Source organism: Bombina bombina, chromosome 2 (assembly GCF_027579735.1).
Source record: "Bombina bombina isolate aBomBom1 chromosome 2, aBomBom1.pri, whole genome shotgun sequence".
NCBI classification, from domain to species: Eukaryota; Metazoa; Chordata; class Amphibia; order Anura; family Bombinatoridae; genus Bombina; species Bombina bombina.
This window is the reverse complement of record NC_069500.1, coordinates 933478607-933502121: the sequence shown is the minus strand read 5'-3', so window position 1 is coordinate 933502121 and position 23515 is coordinate 933478607. Positions and strand designations below refer to the sequence as shown.

General features: G+C 35.0%; 1 protein-coding gene across 11 annotated transcripts in view; it reads left to right on the top strand.

The window, feature by feature from the left end:
* ARHGAP24 (Rho GTPase activating protein 24) overlaps positions 1 to 23515 on the top strand; it is a 1035233-nt gene that overhangs the window by 885767 nt on the left and 125951 nt on the right. For 10 of the 11 annotated variants that reach the window (XM_053703381.1, XM_053703386.1, XM_053703388.1 and 7 more), the window contains one exon: positions 13366 to 13488. In XM_053703381.1, the coding sequence (XP_053559356.1) occupies positions 13366 to 13488 (123 nt within the window). Of the gene's footprint in view, positions 1 to 4611; positions 4729 to 13365; positions 13489 to 23515 lie in introns of all 11 variants that reach the window. The other variant, XM_053703390.1, reaches the window with a different exon arrangement.

Sequence of the window (23515 nt, the reverse complement as noted above, 5' to 3'; positions counted from 1 at the left end):
CTTAATTTCTGGAACCACCATTGGCCCCCAAAAATGTTTATATTCAGTTTATTTTCCTAGCATTTCATTTGAATAAAATTACAATATGATGAAAACAGAATTAATAGAATAGCTATATTATGTTTTGGACATTTAGAATAGCTAGTTTCAAAAACAGGTTTTGTTCATAATATGATAAATTATAAAAGGTTTGCTTTTATATATAAAAAAATAAATCTGTTAGATGAAGCAGTTATTTCCAGACATTGTTTTCCTGCACAATATGAATTAAGCTCAGTTTTCTTGGCTCACATATACTAGCATTTTACCACACACAAAAAAAGAAAGTTTCATGTCTATAAAGTAATACGATTGTTGGAATCATGATTTGTTTGTGTCCTTTGTGAAACACAGTATGGTATTGGTATCATATTCATTTCAGGATGACTTAATCAAGATAATCACAAAGGCTACCCACTCAGCTCAGCTGGTGCACAGTATGCTAGAAAAATAGTTTAATATCTGTTTCTTAGGAGAAGTTCTGTTTAAAAATAGAAAATACAGAACGATGTGGTTTAATCAAATTACTAATAATCTTCTTGTGACCTCTTAATACCTCTATTGTAGCGGGGTTCAGTCTTTTCAGCTGAATTACTTGTCTCATCCATCTATATAAGAAGTTCAAGAATGAGTACAGATATGCGGATGATTAATTAAACCAAGACTAGACATTTTATATAGTATTAGGCTGACTAGATAGGTCATTTGATTAGTATTTCCTGTTCTTTATTAAAAGGCATGATATCTAAAGGAAATAAAAGAGAATTAATATTGTTGTGGCACCTCATTAGAAATGTGGGGCTATTCTATTTCTTATAGGGAACGTGTGAGTTTATTTTTGCCTTGAAAAGATGCACTTTCACTGGCTACTTTATGTTGTTATGCCATTTTTACAATTACCACATGAGGCCTAGGAAGCCATGTGACCTGTCATTGGAAATAGCTAAAGTTCCTCTTTAGCACCTTGGGAGTGTGTTTATTTATTTTGGCAGGGAGGATACAGTTTATTACCACATTTTACTACATTTAAACAAGTGTCTATTGAACAAAGATACACAAGACATTTTTAGATTATAAGGTATAATAAAAACAAAACACATTTTATACTTCTATTATTTTATTTGTACCTTTTCCTGGAATTTAACTCTAACAATTGAGAGTATTCCAGATCTGAGAATTGGATGTGCATGCTGCAGACTTTACAAGCCTAATAATGTTATATGCCCCTAACAAACAGGCATCTATTAGGGGCCATTAGATAAAATACTAAAAATATTTAACAAGATAACAGGGACATTGTCTATTCCAGTAACAAGTCTGAATTGGCTACTCCATATAAAGCAAAACTATTGCAGCCCAAAAATGTGTTAAAGGGACAGTCAACACCAGAAAGATAATCCTTTTATTGCCCATTCCCCAGTTTTGCATAACCAACACTGTTATAGAAATACACTTTTTACCTCTGTGATTACCTTGAATCTATGCTTCTGCAAACTGCTCCCTTATTTCAGTTCTTTTGACAGACTTGCATTTTAGCCAATCAGTGTTCACTCCAGGGTAACTTTATGTGCATGAGCTCAATGTTATTTATATGAAACACATGAACTAATGCCCTCTAGTGGTCAAAATGCATTTAGATTAGAGGCAGTCTTCAAGGTCTAAGAAATTTCAACTAAGAATACTAATTGAGCAAAGCAAAGTTGGTGATAAAAGTAAATTGGAAAGTTGTTTAAAAATACATTCCCTATTTAAATCATGAAAGTTTTTTTTGGACTTGACTGTCCCTTTAATTCTACGCTTTCACATTCAAACGGTATGTTGATTTATTGCTACACATTTTTATTAAAGGATCCCATACTTATACTTACCATCATTTTTAGAGGTGAAACTGGGACCACCTGGCATGGTGCCAGTGGGTGTGTGGTCAGGGGCGTGGTCAAGGAGGAGTGATTGAGGGGGCGTGGTGATTGCGACCGGAACTAATTTTCCAAAAAACTCACAAATGCATCATTTAATCTCTTTAAAAATAGGCTCTGACTGTAATGGAATGTATCAATAAGTGGCACTAGATCATTCAGTTTTATGAAAGTAGTTAGGGTTGGAAAAGTTAGAAGTTAAAGCAGAAACTACTCAGAGATGGTGAGAAAATGGCTATGCAAATTAGTATTTCTACATATATAGAGGAATTGTATTATATTGAACAATATACATGTTGGCATCTGTGTTCGGAGTTTTAATTATCATTATTATGACCAATGCAACAGCATGATGCACATAAGGAGACACATACAGGCCCTGCAATTGTACTGGGATGGAGGTAGGTACTGTGATATGGAAGCATTAAACTGCTGGTCCTTGTTCATGACCAGATTTTAGTAATAAAACTGAATAAACAGTCAGTAGTTGAAGAGCAGGGGCAGAATGCTCATTGATGGGAGGCTACTGCTTGACCAGTCTTCGGTATAACTAAAGAAACCCTAGGCCCCATAGCAAAATGTAAAAAACTGAGCTCCTCCTTTACACCCTTCACCCATATAAAAGAGTAGTCATTTGATCTGTTGCACTTGAATGCTTCATTTGGGGGGACAACAAAGACTAATTTTTAAATCTCTATTAAACCTTTCTTTGTCTGCTGTATAATAGAGAGAAAAGAGACAGAAAAAGATGTCTAATGCTGCTCCCTAGAGCTTTGGGAGGGTTTTACATTGCCGGTATTTGTAATTCCGGCACCGGTGGCGTCAAAATGAACAATCGGGTTGGGACACTGGGACAGGCCTCCAAACAGGGACAATCCCAGTCAAACTAGGACATCTGGTAAGCCTAGCCATACTCTACTCAGTTGTAAGGGGTGGGATAGGTTTTTTTTTGCAGCACATTCCCCAGATCAGACTCCAAGACAGATGTCTAACCTGTGTGTGGGGGGCACTTACCTTTTCTTGCTATTGTGGATGCTCGTACTGAGCTAGCAATTCTGTTCACTGGAACAAAAATATTTCTTTCCATATAAATTAACCAATCTAATAACTGTTTATTAAAGTGAAGGTAAACTTACCTTGATGCTGATCCAGTATGTCATTCTTTGTTGAAAATCAGTGTGACTTTCATTCATCAAACATTATAACTTTTAGTGTAAATCGAGTTATCAGCCTTATAAATCAATTACTGTTGGTCCACAAATTGAAATGTTTTTTTTTTTTTTTTGGCTCTATCACGTGTTTCGATTATCCAATTGATAATCTGTCCGTTAGGCGGCCATCACTCCACATCACCCGCCTCCTTTATCCTCTGCACATGCGCTATTCTTTTTTATTCATATGGAATCCGTTGCACGCTCCCGTTTTGCATTTGGATAACGGCTTCGCATGCGTAGAGTTCAATCGCCGATTTGCGCAGGCGCGGTTGATCAGAGCATCTGAACCTATCATCGTGCACGCAATTTTGAGAGACGTATAGAGTGGGTGGGACACCTCTATAACATCACAGACCAACGAAGCAGGAAATAGAGGTAGGGAAGAGTCTCCATCGAAACCGTAGCGTTAGATAAATTTATATAAATGTAATATTTTGACAGTAATAGAAACTCTAAATTAGTGATTAGATTATGCTAAGATTAAGTAATGAATTTATGTCTTCAAAAGCTTCAGAGTTTACCTTCACTTTAAGATAAGTGCCACAAACTTACTTATATACACACACCAACCAAATGTGCCTTAGATCTATACTATGCATTGAGAAGGTAAATAATAAAAGTATTTTGTTGCAAATTCAGGGCAGTTGGCCCCTTTATATTCTGAGAGTGCTGTAGTAATGAATAAGGGTGCATTACCTCTTTATAGCTGCCACTGTGTGAGGAATTGGTGACCAAAAAAGGTACTTGAACGCTCCATTGTTGTCTATGAGCCTTAGATGGAATGGGTTCTATTCCATGATGGTCTCCCTTTGCAGTGTATTTCAGTCCCCCAACACATTTTTTATTATAGCCATGCATCAATAAAGGTGGATTCATATGTATGGTTATTCCACAGATAACTCAACCTGTGTGATATCAGGGCTAACCTTAAAATATAATATTTGGCAATGGTACTAAGAACTAGAGCTAAATACAGTAGAATAGCATAATCAACAAATGCATAATAACAAAACAATACATTAACACTTACTCTGAAATTTACAAGAGCAGCAAAATTTCTTTCTGATAAATTTCAATATTTCCTTCAATTTCCTTGACACCAGTATTACATTAACACATGACAGTCATCAACCAATCACATACTCACATATGTATACAATGTGAACTCTCAGGCACACACTCGGTAGGAGCTGGTATCACAGAAAGTTTGCACATAAAAGACTGCAGAATCTGATAATAGTAAAAGTAAATTGGAATGATTTTTTTTCTTTGCATGCTCTATCCAAATTGACTTTAGTAATCCCTTTAAAATATCTCCAGAGGGCATAAAAATCATGTAGACTTGTGGGCCCTTCATATGCCTGGAATCTGCTGATTTATTACATGTAGAAAGTGAAATTGTCAATAGAGGGAATCTCATTTGTACTCATTTTCACTTACAGGAAAGCAGTAAGCTGGCACCTTTTAGCTCATGGGCAGTAGGTCATCCTGTTAAGTGTAAAGTTGCAATGAGATGGAGATTAAAGAATAAAATCTCATTTATGGAGCTGATGAAATAGGTTTGTATACAGTAAAGCTTTGTCCTGTTGGCATCTTTCCACTGCATTATATTATTTTTTGCAATCTCTGGCACTTTTTTTTTGCAAACAGAGAATACTTTTACTGTAGGTTATGGCCCTGCTGTCACTCAAATATTCTGCAAGGAGAAAGGGAATTGTATAACCTTCCTTGTCAATGATTCTTTTATTCCCCTAAGCCTGTGTATAAAGAGCAAAACATTTTCATGGCAATTTGTGTTGTGCTAATAATAAGTGCTATATAATTGCAGAGTTCTCCCCAGGACTTTTTTAGTGGGTGCACCACCCAGCTAAATTTCTAGCAAATATTAAACTAAAATTAGCTAATATTAAAAATGTTCATTTTATTATTGCGCAATTATTATTACATACACTTATGTTAAATTATGCAATTGATTTGTGCTTTGGATAGCAAAAACATTATATAATATTAGAAAATATTACATTGCCCCCACCTGGCTACTTCATAATAACACCCGGCTGGCAACATTTTCTGTGGAGAACACTGTATTTGAATTAGTGCATTTCAGTTCACAGCAAAAAGAAGTAAGGTAAACATTGTTTGAGAAGTTTTTCAAAGGGTGGGTACCTGGATGGCAAACCAAGGCACATTTTTGCAGTCCAGGTAATGGTTTGGAAGCTCTGCACCTCCTGCAGTTTTCTCTTTAGGACAAATGTTTAAAACCAGGGACTGCCCCAAATCCTACATCACATCCCAACTCTGCTCATGTCCCACCCCAAGTCCATCCACGACCCCCGAACCTTCCACTCACTGCCCAACAAGAGTTGCAATATTACCTCTTTTAAAGTGGACCCTTATGAAAAATACATGTTTCAGGATTCTTAAACCATTTTCAAACCCACAAACATTTCTGTTTTCTTAAAAGCTCCCTGACATATATTTTTTCATAAGGGTCTTCTTATAAAGCGGCAACCTATTTACAACCCACTCAACGCACAAATGAGGCTCCACCCTCTGTTCATGGCTCCATCCACAAAACACCCATAGCCACCACCCACAAGTCTCCCTTAAAGGGACATTATACACTCATTTTTTCTTTGCATAAATGTTTTGTAGATAATCTATTTATATAGCCCATAAAGTTTTTTTTTTTAAATTAATGTATAGTTTTGCTTATTTTTAAATAACATTGCTCTGATTTTCAGACTCCTAACCAAGCCCCAAAGTTTTATGTGAATACGCTCGACTACCTACTCCAGCTTGCTCCTGTTTGTGTAAAGGGTCTTTTCATATGCAAAAGAAGGGGGAGGGGGGGAGTGTCTTATTTGCCACTTGCAGTGGGCTTTCCAACTACCTTTTCAACAGAGCCAAACTGACAGCTTCTAAATAAGTTTTTAAACCGTTTTATACTGGATTTTTATATCAGTATCTGTGCATATTATTCTTTATAGTAGTGTCTATTACATGCAGTTATATGAAAATGAGTGTATACTGTCCCTTTAACTTCTGGTTATGGAAAATCTGCCCATACCTTCTTTCGCTATTAACTTCTCCATTTTTCTCAAATAAGCCTGTAATCTCTCAAACCTCACCCAATAATGACAAAATTCTGCCCTAGCCCAGAAGGGAATCTTCCGCCTGCCTCATTCCTGCCCTTGTACCTTCCAGACTGTGCACCTATGTCCTCATCTCCTATTACACCCAACCACACGTTATGGTTTGTTTAAATGGATTTATGTAAAAAAACTAAAACTTTAACGTTAAAGAAAATATGAAACAAAAATGTAATTGCTTATAAAATGTTTGATTATTTATTTTGTCTGATTATAAGTGTAGTTTACATTTGAAAATGTTAGTTCTTCCCACTATCATCAGAGAGGGTTGTGCACCTTCTGTGGAAAACTCACATCACTGACCCTCTATCATGCTAAACAGTGATTGGTTGATTTGTGCAGCCTCTCATTTACAGTATATCTGTCCCTAACTGGCCACCACAAAGGAGAAAGCACTAAAGAAGATTTTCAATGGGTGTATCAGTGAATTGCAAATTAATGCTAAAAAAAAAAAAAGAAGAGTTTTAAATGCTTTAAAAACATGTATTTTGTATGTACATCCTTTGCAATACAATGTTTTATTTCAGATGCACATTTTATCTTTCTAAATACTATTAGGTTTTGTAATTATTATTTGCAAAGAAAAAAAAAAAGAACAGTGAGGCGTGAGCACTGGCAATACTTCTTAAATTAAATGGAATTCAGACATTCTGACCACCTTTTTATTATGCTTGTGCTGTTTGCATAACCTTTAAAAGCAATTGTTCTTGAGCTGTGTGTTCCGTAAATATAGAATTGGTGGCATTTTACTGTGCCAGAGGTTTGATAGTATTGATAATGTACAATGAGACCAGGCTAAGGGCTGTGCAAAATAAATGTCTCCTGTTATCAATTAGCAACAATAACTGACTGCAATGACATGCTGTAACACATTGTGTAATGTAAACCCTAAGCAATATTTAAAGATAAATAGATGCAAATAGACATAAAATTAAACTTTCATGTTTCTGATAGAGAGTATAATTTTAAGAGGCTTCTCAATGTACTTCTGTTATCAAACTTACTTCATTCTCCTGGTATCCTTTGTTGAAAAGCTTATTAAGGTAGGCTCAGGAGCATCAATGCACTTCTGGGAGCTAGCTGGTGCAACGACATGTGCCTCTTGTAATTGGCTCACATTTATGTCCGGCTAGCTCCCAGTAGTGCATTGATGCTCTGGAGCTGACTTTAACTGTGTGTTTATCCAATTGCAGGTGTTAAACACAGAGTTATATGCAAGCAATAGTATAATAATCAATAATCTAATAATCAAGGGCATTTTTTGCACTTTTATGTCAATTTAAGTGATAGATCTTATTCAGTTTGGATTACAGTATACGTTGTAATTTATACAACAAATACAAATCCGCAATTTTACATTTAAAGTTATTTTTATTTTTTTTGCTTGAAAAAAGATTTTTTCCATATGCACACTGAGTGCTAGGAATGATGCCCACAGTTGTATTGGTGGACAAATATGAGTCTCTCCAAACATGAAAAGACAATATTCAGCACAGGTGCAAAAAACACAGTCTTTAGATGGAATAAAGAAAAAAGGTGTGTGCAATATCCTTTTAAAAATGTAACATATATAGACAGTCATATCAAATTCCCATCCTTGTGCCAACCAAAATTCTTAATGATTTGCTTCAACTGTGTACGGTATTATAAAGGGGTCTATCCCCATCCTTTTAGAAGAGATTTGTAAAGTACCTTGTATTTGTTTTCAAATTCAAGAGCATTCCAATGCATTAGAAATCAATTATAAATCCCAGTTATTTTGTGGTGTTTTTTTACTGGCTCTGCTTACTGGGAACCATTTACTTTGAGAATTCTGTTTATGGCTCTCCACTTACCTACTAACTTTATACATAATTAATGGACCTTTATATTTCAGCAGCCTTGATCTCTTGAATACTCATTCTGGTCTGATTAAAATGCCATGATCAAATTACTTTTTAAAAAGTTTTTGGGTATGCTCAGTTTGCATGTTATTAAACATGATTGCTTCTTAGTTCTGCTGGTGGCTGCACATAATAGTCTCTTCATTGGCTCACCTAATGTCTTCCGCTAGCTCCAAGTAGTACATTACTGATCCTTCAACAAAGGATACCAAAAGAATGAACTAAACGTAATTATCAAAGTCAATTTGAAAGTTGTTTAAAACTGTATTCTCCATATGAATCATAAAAGAAAACGTTTGGGCTTCATGTTTATATTCATTTAACTTGTATACATAATAAATGTGGTACTATGCAGAATATTAAAGGGACACTGAACCCAATTTTTTTCTTTCGTGATTCGGATAGAGCATGTAATTTTAGGCAACTTTCTAATTTACTCCTATTATCAATTTTTGGTTTAGGCACTGAACAGCACTTGTTTATTGGTGGGTGAATTTATCCACCAATCAGCAAGAACAACCTAGGATGTTCACCAAAAATGGGCCGGCATCTAAACTTACATTCTTGCTTTTCAAATAAAGAGACCAAGAGAATAAAGAAAATTTGATGATAGGAGTACTGTAAATTAGAAATTTGCTTAAAATTGCATGCTCTATCTGAATCAAGAAAGAAAAAATTTGAGTTCAGTGTCCCTTTAATTTATGATTGATTTATACTGATTATAAATGCAAAAGGAATTAATTGGCACACCATGAAATGATGTTATTAAAATCAAAGCTAAATATTAGAAGGTCATCATCAACATTGATGTAAATAGCCATCATATTTTACGTTTGCACTTACTTTGTGTACGTGTAGATGTGCAGAAACTCCTGCTTCCTTATTCAATAGTGTTTACCACATTTACTGTACGTGTAAATAAACAGGTTTCCTAGTAAATCATAATTGTGAGTCATCATAGTTTATGATTGATGACTCTTTTCATTTGCTACTCTCTATACTGTCACCTTTCACCATAAGCAGATGTTGCTTCATATTACATTTAGATGAGATGTCATTACTGGATATGGTTGAACGTTGCATCCTTTTACTAGCTTTTTTTTATATATATATAATTGTGAAGTAATAGAATGTTTTTTACTTTTGTGTGTGCTGCCTATGATTTTAGCCCTATATGCAATATCTAGTAAACTCATGCTGTTTGGATACTACATCTATCACACGTGGGGTTCATGTGTGCTTTGGTTAATCATTTTTATATTAAGAACTGCTGTCTTTCATAAATTCCTTCTATAGATGGCTACTCTGTTCTCCTAATTAACCTTTGAAAGTGTATTTCTATCTCAAGGTGGTGAGAGATCACAAGCCATTACTTTTCGGATTCAACTCCTGGCCACTAGAAGGAGGCAAAGATTCTCAAAGCTCTAAGAGCACTTAATTACTCTTATCTCTTTGGTATTATGGTCTTTTCTTTGCCTCACAGGAGGAAGTTGAAAAATTGAGATGCTCCAGATTCTATGTTGAGAGGGTTCCTCAGACCGATTTGAGGCCCATTTTTCCCCTCAGAAAATTGCTACTGAGAGACAGAGAGGAGAGTGGAGTATTGAGCAGTTACATAATCACTCCCAGTGAAGGTGTTAGTCCCAAGTCTGCCATAGGTGTCAGGGGGACCAGTCCCTTAGTCTCTTCCTGTTAGGTCATCAATATACTCCACACATAGATCCTCTGCTGTGATGTATACAGCATTGGATGGGCTCTCTACCAGAAGCAGTCTTTTCTGCAGCCAGTATTCATCAATGTATTATAGAATGTGTTACTGGACAAGTTTTCTTCCTCCAGTTTATATACAACTAACTTGTGTAAGGGATCATTACATTATCAGCGGAGAGTTAAAGGATTTGGTAGAAAGTGGGGTGTGCTGCTGAATGGTGGGCTTGCTAAATGAACAAGAATCATTCAGCCAATAACAGGAGGGCATTTTTTATGTGCAGTACAATCCTCCACAGACAGCTGTATTTTCAAATACCACAAAGGTGTTTGTTTTTGTTTGGCAAGTAAGTGCTTTTGAAATATAGTGCTTACCTTTTGACTGCTTACACATCTGATTTTATTGTAAGAATTTTATGTCACTTTATGTATGGGCTACCTCTAAAGTACTTAGGACTCTGTGGCAGAAAACAAAACCACTTTTTTTTCAAATGGTTTCATCTTTTCATTTTTTTTCCTCCTTATTACATTATTTCAAAAATAAATCAAGCAATCTTAAAGGGACAGTCAAGTCCAAAAAAAACTTTCATGTTTCAAATAGGGCATGTAATTTTAAACAACTTTCCAATTTACTTTTATCACCGTTTTCTTTGTTCTTTTGGTATTCTTACTTGAAAGCTAGACCTAGGAAGGCTCATATGATAATTTCTAAGCCCTTGAAGGCCGCCTCTAATCACATGCTTTGTATTTGCTTTTCACAGCAGGGGAGAGCTAGTTCAGGTAAACCCTATAGATAAAATTGTAAGCATGCCCGTGGATTGTGGCAGACACTGCACTAATTGGCTAAAATGAAAGTCAATAGATAATAAATAAAATGTCATGTGATCAGGGGTTTGTCAGAAGATGCTTAGATACAAGTTAATCACAGAGGTAAAAAGTGTATTATTATTACTGTGTTGGTTATGCAAAACTGGGGAATGGGTAATAAAGGGATTATCTATCTTTTAAAACAACAAAAATTCTGGTGTTAACTGTCCCTTTAAAGGGACATGAAACCCAATTTTTTTCTTTTATGATTCAGATAAAGCAATCAATTTTAAACAACTTTCTAATTTACTTCTATAATCAAATTTGCCTCGTTCTCTTGATATCTATTGTTGAAAAGCATATCTAAATATGCTCAGAGCTGCTGATTGGTGGCTGCACACAGATGCCTCGTGTGATTGGCTCACCTATGTGCATTGCTATTTCTTCAATAAAGGATATCTAAAGAATGAAGCACATTTGATTATATAAATAAATTGAAATGTTTTTTTGAATTTGCATTCTCTACCTGAATCATGAAAGAAAAATGTTGGTTTCATGTCCCTTTAAAGCGCTATTTCAGTGTAGTTAGTGCAAGTAGTTTTGCCTTACTCGTTGTGGAACTCTACTGGCTCCATGTATTCAATAAAGTTCTCTCTATTTTATTGAATCTCCTATTTTTAAATAGATATAATACACATAAAAAAGGGCATTCCACTTCCTTTCTGTCTTTTCCTTCTCTCCACTCTTCGTCCCTTTCTCTTACCTCTCTTCTCTTCCCTTCACTCCTTCTCTCTGCTTCTTTATAAAACAAACAAAATGCCCCTCTCTCTCCATCAATAAACCATCTAGCTCCCCCGTGATCTTAAAACTGGTATGGATTAGCTTGCATAAGTCTTCTATTATACCAGGAATCCTGTAAAGGGCAAATCAATAGTATCTGAATATTATTTGCATTAGATCTACCCTTTTTCCAATAATATTGAGATATATATATATTATTGCTTGTCCTTTTGTCAATAAGTGTTGTAGCTCCTTATTGACAATTAATTTGCATGTTCTGCTACCTATTGCCATCTTTCTTTTCCTAATCCATAATTCTCCCCTTTGTTCTGTTGTATTAAAGGGATATAAAACAGCGATCCTTCAGTAAAAATATGTTAAATCAAAGTAAACATAAAAAGATAGATTGTGTTAAAAACAGCAAACCGCTTACTTGTTTTCTTGCAAAATTTTCACTGACTTTAGTTGGACAAGGGAACTACCATTATAAAACTTATGTTCCAATGTTTTTGTAGCAAAAGCCCTCTACTGAGCATGTGCAAGAAACTGACTGAAGCTAGTGCAGGTGTCTCCTAGCAACCACTTTAAAGGGAAAGCTGCTCCTCTGCTTTTCTGTATAAACTACAGCCCCCTTGTGGGACTGACTGTGATATCTATGAAGTAATGGACCCTGCACAAATTGTTAAAAAAAAAAACATACAAACAAAATAAATAAATGGGTTTAAAATGATGAATAATACATATATATTAGCGCTGCAGAATCTGTTGGCGCTCTACAAATAACCGATGATAATAATAATAATATTGTAACGATTTCTATGAAGTATATTATACTGCTTAGCTCTTTTATATTATAACAATGAAACAGACTGTTTTACAACTCTTTAAGGCACACACACAGCCCAGAGCCTGCATTCTCCACTCATTACCTGTTTTAAAATCTCATGCTGAGAAAAGGCTTCTGTTCCCTGATGTTTCTGGTGTAACTGTGATAGGGGAGTACTATGTGACCAGTGCCACCATTAAAGGGAAAGTATACACTCATTTTCATATAACTGCATGTAATAGACACTATTATAAAGAATAAGATGCACAGATACTGATATAAAAATCCAGTATAAAACTGTTTAAAAACTTACTTAGAAGCTCTCAGTTTTGTTCTGTTGAAAAGGTAGCTGGAAAGCCTACTGCAAGTAGAAAATAAGACACTCCCCCTTCTTTTGCATATGAAAAGACCCTTTACACAAACAGGAGCAAGCTAGAGTAGAGGTAGCTGACGGTATTCTCATAAAACTTTGGGGCTTGGTTAGGAGTCTGAAAATCAGAGCAATGTTATTTAAAAATTAGCAAAACTATACATTTTTGTAAAAAAAAAACAACTTTATGGGCTATATAAATAGATCATCTACAAAACATTTATGCAAAGAAAAAATGAGTGCATAATGTCCCTTTAATTACTTTTGTTACTTTTGACTGGGTGTGCTTAGGATAACTTAGGAATTGAAAAGATCAGGAGAAAATCCTTTTATATTTTTAGTAAATCTGGACATAACAAAGCAAAATAAATGTTAAGCATTTAAAGTATTTGCTCATACAAATAAGCATCAGATACATGCCTATGATTTATTGCTAGGAGCAAACAGGTCACTTACATTTATGCATTGATAGAATTGACTCTAATGTGATTATGACAATGTTCTGCTATCTGATTGTACTATTCTCGTTTCCCTCTATCACACAAGAGATAACAGTGCTGCAAATACAATCTTTGAATACTTAGAGTGTGTGATATCGATGCCAGACGTTTTTTGTTGAGTGCATTAGTCTGTCGTCATTTTTCTTAGTTTTTTTTTGTTTACGTTTTCAGGGGGAGACCGTGAGCGGATGACTGCAAACCATGAGACATACCTGCTTATGGCCACTACACAGAATGACATGGAAGACTGGGTGAAATCTATCCGCAGAGTTATATGGGCACCATTTGGAGGAGGTAAGTTAAGTCCATTCTGGATAAATAAATACATTTTAAAACCTTAATTACAGCAGCATTAAAGAGGACGCTTAAAGGACCAGTCAATACAATAGATTTGCATAATCAACAAATGCATAATAAAAAAACAATGCAATTACACTTAGTCTGAACTTCAAATGAGTAGTAGATTTTCTGAAAATTTTCAAAATTATGTCTATTTCCGCTCCCCTTGTACCATGTGACAGCTATCAGCCAATCACAAATGCATATATGTATATTCTGTGAATTTTTGCACATGCTCAGTAGGAGCTAGTGACTCAAAAAGAGTAAATATAAAAAACTATGCACATTTTGTTAATGAAAGTAAATTGGAAAGTTTTTTTAATTGCATGCTCTATCTGAATCATTCAAGTTTAATTGTGACTTGAGTGTCCCTTTAAAGGTACAATTAAGTCAAAATTAAACTTTCATGATTTGGATAGAGCGTGTGATTTTAAACAGCTTTCCAATGTTGTTCTATTATCTAATTTGTTTTGCTCTTTTGATATCCTTTTTGAGAGTGAAACTAGGTAGACTGATAAAAGCTCAGGAGTGTGCACGTGTATTTAGCATTCAATGGAAGTAGTTTGTAACTATGTATAACATTTCTATAAACAATGTTGCATAACAGAAGAAATTGGGAAGGTGTTTAAAATGTCATGCTCTATCCAATCCATTTAAGTTAAATTTTAACTTTACTGTACCTTTAATAATAGCTTTTAGAAATGTAACTGTACATTTAGCTTTAACATGTGATCCATGATATGTTGCTGTTCATTTTGTTAAAAACAAACAGATGTAAAGGAACAGTGTACCCTAAATTTTTATTCCCTTTAATTTGTTCCCAGTTATCCATTTTACCTGCTGGAGTGTATTAAATTGTAAATTGTTTACAAATAGCTCATTTTTACTTTTTTTCTGCATTTGAAATAGTTGATTTTGCCTGGGGTACCTTTACCTATACTGAAAGTTTATATACTTAAAGGGACACTAAACCCCAAAATTTTCTTTCATGACTCAGGTAGAAAATATAATTTTAAACAACATTCCAATTTACTTCTATTATCTAATTTGTTTCATACTTCTTTGTATCTTTTGCAGAAGAAATAGCAATGCAAATGGGTGAGCCAATCACACACCGCATCTATGTGCAGCCACTAATCAGCAGCTACTGAGCCTATCTAGATATGCTTTCCAGCAAAGCATATCAAGAAAATGAAGCAAAATAGATAATAGAAGTAAATTAGAAAGTTGTTTAAAATTGCATGCTCTTTCTAATTCTAAATCATGAAAGAAAAAAGTTGGATCTCTTTAAGTATACGCTATTAACAATCTATGTACACAGTAAATAGAAGAAATTATACTCCCAGTGGGGAGTATTAGAGATAATGTTCTAAAATGTTAAATTTCAATTGTTCTTTCTAATTATGGTATATATAGAGAGATAAGAAAGGGAAGCACTTGGGTAATAAGATAAGGATGTCTGATCTCTCTGCAAGCCAAATCCATTTTGATGGGTTGTGGTTTCAAAGAGCAAATCCAGCAATTTAATTTACAAAAAGAAACATAAAGGGACAATTTCTCATACATTTTACACCCTGCAGCTGGTATAATAAGTCATTGGGAACACATTAAGGGAAACCAATTTCCCTTTAAGGAGATAAACAGTTACATTTAGTAATGTTGGAAAGAAACATAAGATCCAACATTTTATGAACACATTTATCTAGCAAATTTGCTCCAATTTTGAATATCTGATGAAGGGCCCCAAATAGTAAGGGGTTTCTAGCTAACTTTTTGGGATTATTCTTTATTTGTCTATACATGAATTCTCTCCCTGGCTACTAAATAAAATCTATATTCTATATTCTGGCTTAAACAGATATGTTACCCATTTGCTAAATAACTTAAAAGTGATGTAGCACATCTGTAAAAAAACTGACTAGAAAATAAAAAAATCACATGAACATCTCTGTATAAAAAGGAAGATATTTACTTTGACATTTCTATCTGACTATACTAAGTGCATTGAGAGCTTTGGCTACTATTTTACTGTCATCTACAATGTGAATCCGCTAAACAATCAGCTGAACACATCTGATGAGTCAATGACAAGAGACGTGTGTGTTGCTACCAATCATCCGCTAGCTCCCAGTAGTGCATTGCTTCTCCTGCGCCTACCTAGGTATGCTTTTCAAGAGTTGCTTCCAAGAGAGTAAATGTATTCATAGAAGTAAATAGAAAAGTCTCTTTAAAACTGCATGTTCTATCTGCACTAAAAAGTTTTGTTTTGAGTTTTATGTCCCTTGAACCCCTTAACGACCAAGGATGTACAGGGTATGTCCTACAAAAACTGTCACCCTCAAGGGTTTCAAGTGGTGGAAGAGATTGTTGGTGAGTGGGAGCCAAAGCAGGGAGGCGGGTGGGCGGCCCATCATTGGTTAAGTTTGGTTCCTCTCTTACTAAAGTGCGAGCCCGCTGGGGGGGGGGGGCCGGAGCGTGCGGGAGGCACGCGCGCTACATTCACAATAATGCCTCGCAAAGTTTATGGGAAGGAGGGAGAGGGAGAGAGTGGGGGATAAATGTTGGTCAAAGGATCTGGGAGGGGGTGTAGAGTATCGAAGGGGGGCAGCTACACTACAAAAAAATTGTTTATTCAATATAAAAAAAATAAAAAACACATTTTTGGGGGGCAAACTGGGTACTGGCAAACAGCTGCCAGTAACCAAGATGGCAGCAAATAGGTAGACGGGGGAGGGTTAGAAAGCTGTATGGGGGGATCAGGGAGGTTAGGGGAACCAACACTGCAGAATCAATATTTAAAAAAAAAGCTTTTTATTTTAGTACTGGCAGACTTTCTGCCAGTACTTAACATGCTGGTGACAGTTGTGAGGTGGGGAGGGAAGAGAGCAGTTGGAGGGGGGTCAGGGAAGGATCAGGGGGTAGGATGTGTCAGGTGGGAGGCTGATCTGTACACTCAAGCTAAAATTAACCCTACAAGCTACCTAATTAACCCCTTAACTGCTGGGCATAATACAAGTGTGGTGCGCAGCAGTATTTAGCGGCCTTCTAATTACCAAACAGCAATGCCAAAGCCATATATGTCTGCTATTTCTGAACAAAGGGGATCCCAGAGAAGCATTTACAACCATTTGTGCCATAAGTGCACAAGCTGTTTATAAATAATTTCAGTGAGAAATCTAAAGTTTGTGAAAAAATTAACGATTTTTTTTATTTGATCGCATTTGGCGGTGAAATGGTGGCATGAAATATACCAAAATGGGACTAGATCAATACTTTGGGTTGTTTACTACACTAAAGCTAAAAATAACTCTACAAGCTCTCTACATGCTACCTAACTAACCCCTTCACTGCTGGGCATAATACACATGTGGTGCCCATTGGCATTTAGCGGCCAAACAGCAATGCCAAAGCCATATATGTCTGCTATTTCTGAACAAAGGGGATCCCAGAGAAGCATTTACAACCATTTGTGCCATAATTGCACAAGCTGTTTGTAAATTATTTCTGTGAGAAACCTAAAGTTTGTGAAAAAGTTAGTAAAAACGTTAGTAAAAAAGTTTAACGATTATTTTATTTGATCGCATTTGGCGGTGAAATGGTGGCATGAAATATACCAAAATGGGCTTACATCAATACTTTGGGTTGTCTACTAAATATATATATATATATATATATGTGTGTGTGTGTGTGTGAAGGGTTATTCAGGGATTCCTGACAGATGTTACAATGTAACTATCGCTATTTACAAAACAAAAAATGGTTTGGAAATAGCAAAGTGCTACTTGTACTTATTGCCCTATAACTTGCAAAAAAGCAAAGAACATGTAAACATTGGGTATTTCTAAAATCAGGACAAAATTTAGAAACTATTTAGCATGGGTGTTTTTGGTGGTTGTAGATGTGTAACAGATTTTGGGGGTCAAAGTTAGAAAAAGTGTGTTTTTCTCCATCTTTTCATCATATTTTATAATATTTTTCATAGTAAATTATATGATATAATTAAAATAATGGTATCTTTAGAAAGTCCATTTAATTGTGAGAAACACTGTATATAATATGTGTGGGTTCAGTAAATGAGTAAAAGGAAAATTACAGCTAAACACAAACACTGCAAAAATGTAAAAATATCCCTGGTCCTTAAAGGTAAGAAAATTGAAAAATGGTCTGGTTACTAAGGGGGTTAAAGGAACATGAAACCCAAAATATTTATTTAATGATTCAGATACAGAGAAAATTTTTAAAAAACATTCCAATTTGCTTCTATTGTTTGTTTTTTTCTTCATTCTTCAGATATCCGTTGTTGAAGAAATGCACATGTAAGTCAATCACACACAGAGAATGAAGCAAATTAGATAAATTGGAAAGTTGTTTATAATTGTATGCTCTTTCTAAATAATGAATGAAAAAAAATTGGGTTTCATGACCCTTTAAAGTGAATCCTTGCTTTACAAATATTTACTCCTGAGGCTTAATTTAAGATTATTTTTATTTATCAATATTTTTCTGTAATAAAACTCAGATATCACATAAAGGGACAATAAATTCAAAATGAAACTTTCATGATTCATATAGAGCATGTCGTTTTGAACATCTTTCTAATTTACTTCTGTTATCTAATTTGCTTTACTCTCTTGGTATTCTTTGTTGAAAAGCATACCTAGGTAGTCTCTGAGGCATCAAGGTACAACTGGGAGAGGTTCTGATTGGTGGCTGCACATATATGCCCCTTGTTATTTGTTCACCCAATGTGTTCAGATAGCTTCCAGTAGTGCATTGTGACTTCTTCAACAAAGGATACCAAGAGAATGAAGTAAAGTGGATAATACAAATAAATTAGAAAGTTGTTTAAAATTATATGATTATTTTGAATAATGAAAGAAAAAGTTTGGGTTTTATGTCCCTTTAAAGTAATACATTTATATTCCAGTATTGTTTTAAATAATATGTTCAGGTTACAACTTACAACGTTTTTTTATTTATATATATTTTTATTTGTTTTGGATATTTGTTAGGTGTTACAGTGACAATAATGTTTTGTTGTAGTGTTAGATAACTTCAATTAAATTTGATTAAAATATTGTGTAAGTGTTTGATAACTATTTTGGGGACTTTCTAGTGTTAAAAAAACTCTTTTACTATTGGCCAGCTCACTGGTCTGGCAACGTTATCTTTAGTGTGAGGTTCCTCAAATAACGCTAGAAAGCTTGAGAGCTGGTTAACTTGCTATGCAGGGTTTTGGATGTGAAGAAGAGACATTTAATTTAAGGCTTTAAAAAAAATAAAAAATAAAAACTTTTTGCACAATTTTTCTACATGCTTTATTTTTTTTATTTTATTTTTTAATAATTGTGGATTATGTATTTAACCCTGCATTTTTTGGTGTCATTTCTCTATGTGCTGGTGTTTTTTTTTTAATAAGTGCATTAACCCTTCAATAAACCTTGTATTTCCAGACTCAACTGAGACTTGTTAAAAAAATAAAATGACGACTTTAAAGGGATAATGAACCCAATTTTTTTTTCTTTCACGATTCGGAGCATGCAATTTTAAGCAACTTTCTGATTTACGCCTATTATCAATGTTTATTTGCTCTCTTGTTATCTTTATTTGAAAAAGCAGGAATGTAAGCTTACAAGCCAGCCCATCTTTGATTCAGCACCTGGGTAGCGCTTGCTGATTAGTGGCTAAATCAGCCTTCACTGACAAAGGCTAAAGAATAGACTTATATATTGTGAATTTGTTGAAAATTCCTAAAACTGTATGGTGTGATAATGATTATTTGTAGTGTGACATGGGGAATGGGCATCACATAGGGGCTTCTTTTTTGCTTGTTGTACAATCATGTATAAATAAACTATCTTATTTAAATAAGTGTGTTGCCTCTTTCAATGAACTTTTTAAACCAAGTTTTGGTTTTTTTGGAAGGGGCTGGCTTTATTTAGTAAACATATTGTTTGTAAAAATGCAAAACTTGTAATGCACTTTCTGACTTTGTCTGGTATCTTAAAGGGACATCTTTCGTGATTCAGATAGAGCATGCAAATTTAAGCAACTTTCTAATTTACTCCTATGATCAATTTTTCTTCATTCTCTTGCTATCTTTATATGAAAAAGAAGGCATCTAAGTTTTTTTTTTTTTTTTTTTTTTTTTTTTTTTTTTTGGTTCAGTACTCTGGACAGCACTTTTTATTGGTGGAAGAATTTATCCACCAATCAGCAAGAACAACCCAGGTTGTTCACCAAAAATGGGCCGGCATCTAAACTTACATTTTTGCATTTCAAATAAAGATACCAAGAGAATGAAGAAAATTTGATAATAGGAGTAAATTAGAAAGTTGCTTAAAATTTCATGCTCTATCTGAATCACAAAAGAAAAATGTTGGGTTTAGTGTCCCTTTAAATACAAAATAGTGTGCTATGCCTTTGTATAGTGTGACTCAATGGTTTTTATGATTTGCTGCCAATAGTATGAAGAGGTGGCAATAGGGAACTGTTGCTTTAACAGCGTGAAACATATTGGATTTTTCATCTTGATACACTTGAACCTAAGGGCATGAACAGGGAAATTAATTGATCAGTACATACAATAGTTTGTTTGACAATTGTCTTGATAAGTTTAAGACACTAACGTAACATAATATATTGCATTTTACAATGTTCTTCAAACTACAGCTAGTGTCATACTCCTCATAGGATCAGGTTTTGGTGATGGGAGTTGTTTTGCAGAGGTGTCAGGTTCTGGGGGTAAAGTTGTGTGGTATATAATAGAGAGAAGAAACCAGCACAAGCCTGGAGGGAGTTCCAAAATGAGAAACTGCAAAACTCACCACAATAGTAGAAAAAGGAAAAAATTGAGTCTCCAATGCATGCAAAAATCCTTTTATTCGGTTACATAGGATAAGATCCAAACAAACAACCACAACGTTTGGGGGTAACACCCCTTAGTCAGGTGATACAAATGTCATCAATTTTTGTTACCTTTATATAGGTGTATACCTGTGTTAAGTTAACCCGTACTGGGAACAATATAACCTGCCATCTAGTGGACAAAAATTAAAAACACAACCATTTTGAGGCAACTAGGATTACATAGCACATAAACATTATACATTACTACTATTATATTGTTTCTAATTGAAAAAAAAAACACTTGCAGTAGAAAAATAATTACACATATATATATAAATATATATACTTTTGCAAAAAGTAACAAAATATTTGAAAAATAACGAAAAATTGGAAAAAAAATAACAAAAAATATTTAATACAAAATATTTAAAAAAAAATAATATTCAATAAAAAACTGACCAATTAATTTCCCTGTTCATGCCCTTAGGTTGAAGTGTATTGAGATGAAAAATCCAATATGTTTCATGCTGTTAAAGCAACAGTTCCCTATTGCCACCTCTTCTGGGAGTTTTAACCTGTTCGATTATTTGAAACCGTAACTGGTTGATTTGATGTCCTGTTTTCAAAAAATTACAGGCAACTGGGACAGTTTGGTCTCACATAGACACGCCCACATGGCCATTTGACCATATATACCACGTACAGAGTATCGCAAGTATAGTGATCATGGTAGTAATATTTGTGGCCAGTATGCGGATGTAAGAAATATCGACTTTTAATGATAGAGCTGCAATTAACACAGCCAAGACATGGAAAACAACCCAAATTCTTTTTTTGAAATGAATGGCTGTTGTACAGATTTACATGGGCCAATATCAGCTTTTATCAAAATGTCACGTAAGCTTTTACTCCGCTTATAGGCTGGCATAGGGAACTGATGGAATTCTTCAATATCAGGGCTACATGTGCTCAGCATGCACCAATGTTTTCGGATAGACTAGGCAACAATGGAGCTCTGGTAAACTCATAGACAAAAGTCATCCTCTTTTTATCACATTTAGATTTTTTGGATTTCAACAACTCTTCTCACTGAATTGGCCCAATGTCCCCAATTACCTTATCTATCAATTGTCCCATTTCTTCTAATCTGGAAGGAACAATATGATCATCAGAGACAATTCTTTTAACTCTTAACATCTGATTTCGTGGTAATGATTTGATTAATGTTAGATGGTGAGCACTATTAAAGTGAAGAAAACTATTACGGTCAATATCTTTTCTGTAGATGTCAGTTTTAAAGCCAAAACCATTCTTAATAATCATAACATCCAAAAAATCCAATTTGATCTCACTCCAGAATAACTTAAATTTGATATTATAAGTAGAGCCATTTAATTAATCAACAAAATGTTCAAGGGACCCAATGTCACCCAACCAAATGCCACAAATATCGTCAATATAGCGCCACCAAGTGCCGCCAGATTGATAGAATAATTTATTCTCAAAGTTAAATTTTTCTTAAAAAATGTTCATATAAATGTTGGCATAATTGGGGGTGACATTGGATCCCGTGGCTGTACTCTGTAATTGGTGATTTGCTGCCAATAGTATGAAGAGCCTTGTTACATACAATAATAGATTGTTTGACAATTGTCTTTATAAGTTTAAGACAGTAATGTAACATAATATATTGCTTATTACAATGTTCTTCAAACTACAGGTAGTGTCATACTCCTCGTAGGATCAGGTTAAGGTGATGGGAGCTGTTTTGCAGAGGTGTCAGGTTCTGGGGCTAAAGTTGTGTGGTGGCTGTGTGAGTCTTTCCTTTTAGGCATAATTAAACTGTTCCAAGGTATTTAAAGGACCAGTCAACACATTAGATATGCATAATCAACAAATGCAAGATAACAAGACAATGCAATAGCACTTAATCTGAACTTCAAATGAGTAGTAGATAAGATATGTAAATAAGCTGTTGACAGTTAACTCTGTAATGGCAGGCAGGATATGTAGATATGCTGTAGACAGGTAACCCTGCAATAGGGAGGATACAAAGATAAGCTGTAGGCAAGGTAACTATGAAATAGCAGGTAGAATACATAGATAAGCTATAGACAGGTAACTGCAATAGCAGGCAAGATACGTGGATATGCTATAGACAGATAACTCTCTAATAGCAGGCTGGATACGTAGATATGCTGTAGACAGATAACTCTGCAAATAGCAGGGAGAATATGTAGAAAAGCTGTAGACAGGTAACTCTGCAGTAGCAGGCAAGATACGTAGATTTGCTGTAGACAGGTAACTGCAATAGCAGGAAGAATACGTAGATAAGCTGTAGACAGGTAACTGCAGTAGCAGGCAAGATATGTAGATATGCTGTAGACAGGTAACTCTCTCTAATCACAGGCTGGATACGTTGAGATGCTGTAGACAGGTAACACTGCAGTAGCAGGGAGGATGCGTTGATAAACTGTAGACAGGTAACTGCAATAGCAGGCAGGATACAGAGATATGCTGTAGACAGGTAACTACATTAGCAGGCAAGAAACGTAGATATGCTGTGGGTAGATAACTCTATAATAGCAGGCAGGCTACATAGAGATGCTGTAGACAGGTAACTTTGCAATAGCAGGTAGGATACATAGAGATTCTGTAGACCGATAACTCTGCAGTAGCAGGCAGGATACGTAAATATGCTTTAGACAGGTAACTCTGTAAAGCAGGCAGGATTACGTAGAGATGATGTAGACAGGTAACTGCTGTACAGGCTGTAACATAGATATGCGGTAAACAGGTAAGTCTGTAATAACAGGCAAGATATGTAGATAAGCTGTAGACAAGACACTCTGCAATAGCAGGGAGGATATGTAGACATGCTGTAGACAGGTAACTCTGTAATAACAGATAGGGAATGCAACTATGCTGTAGACAGGTAACTCTGTAATAGCAGGCAGGATGTGTAGATAAGTTGTAGACAGGTAACTCTGTAATAGCAGGCAGGATGTGTAGATAAGTTGTAGACAAGTAACTCTGCAGAAACAGGTAACAAGCAAGCAAAAGTACCTGGGACAGTTCTTAGGAATTATCAGTGAACCAGCGAAGGACAGATGCCAGGAATCAGTCCTGAAAC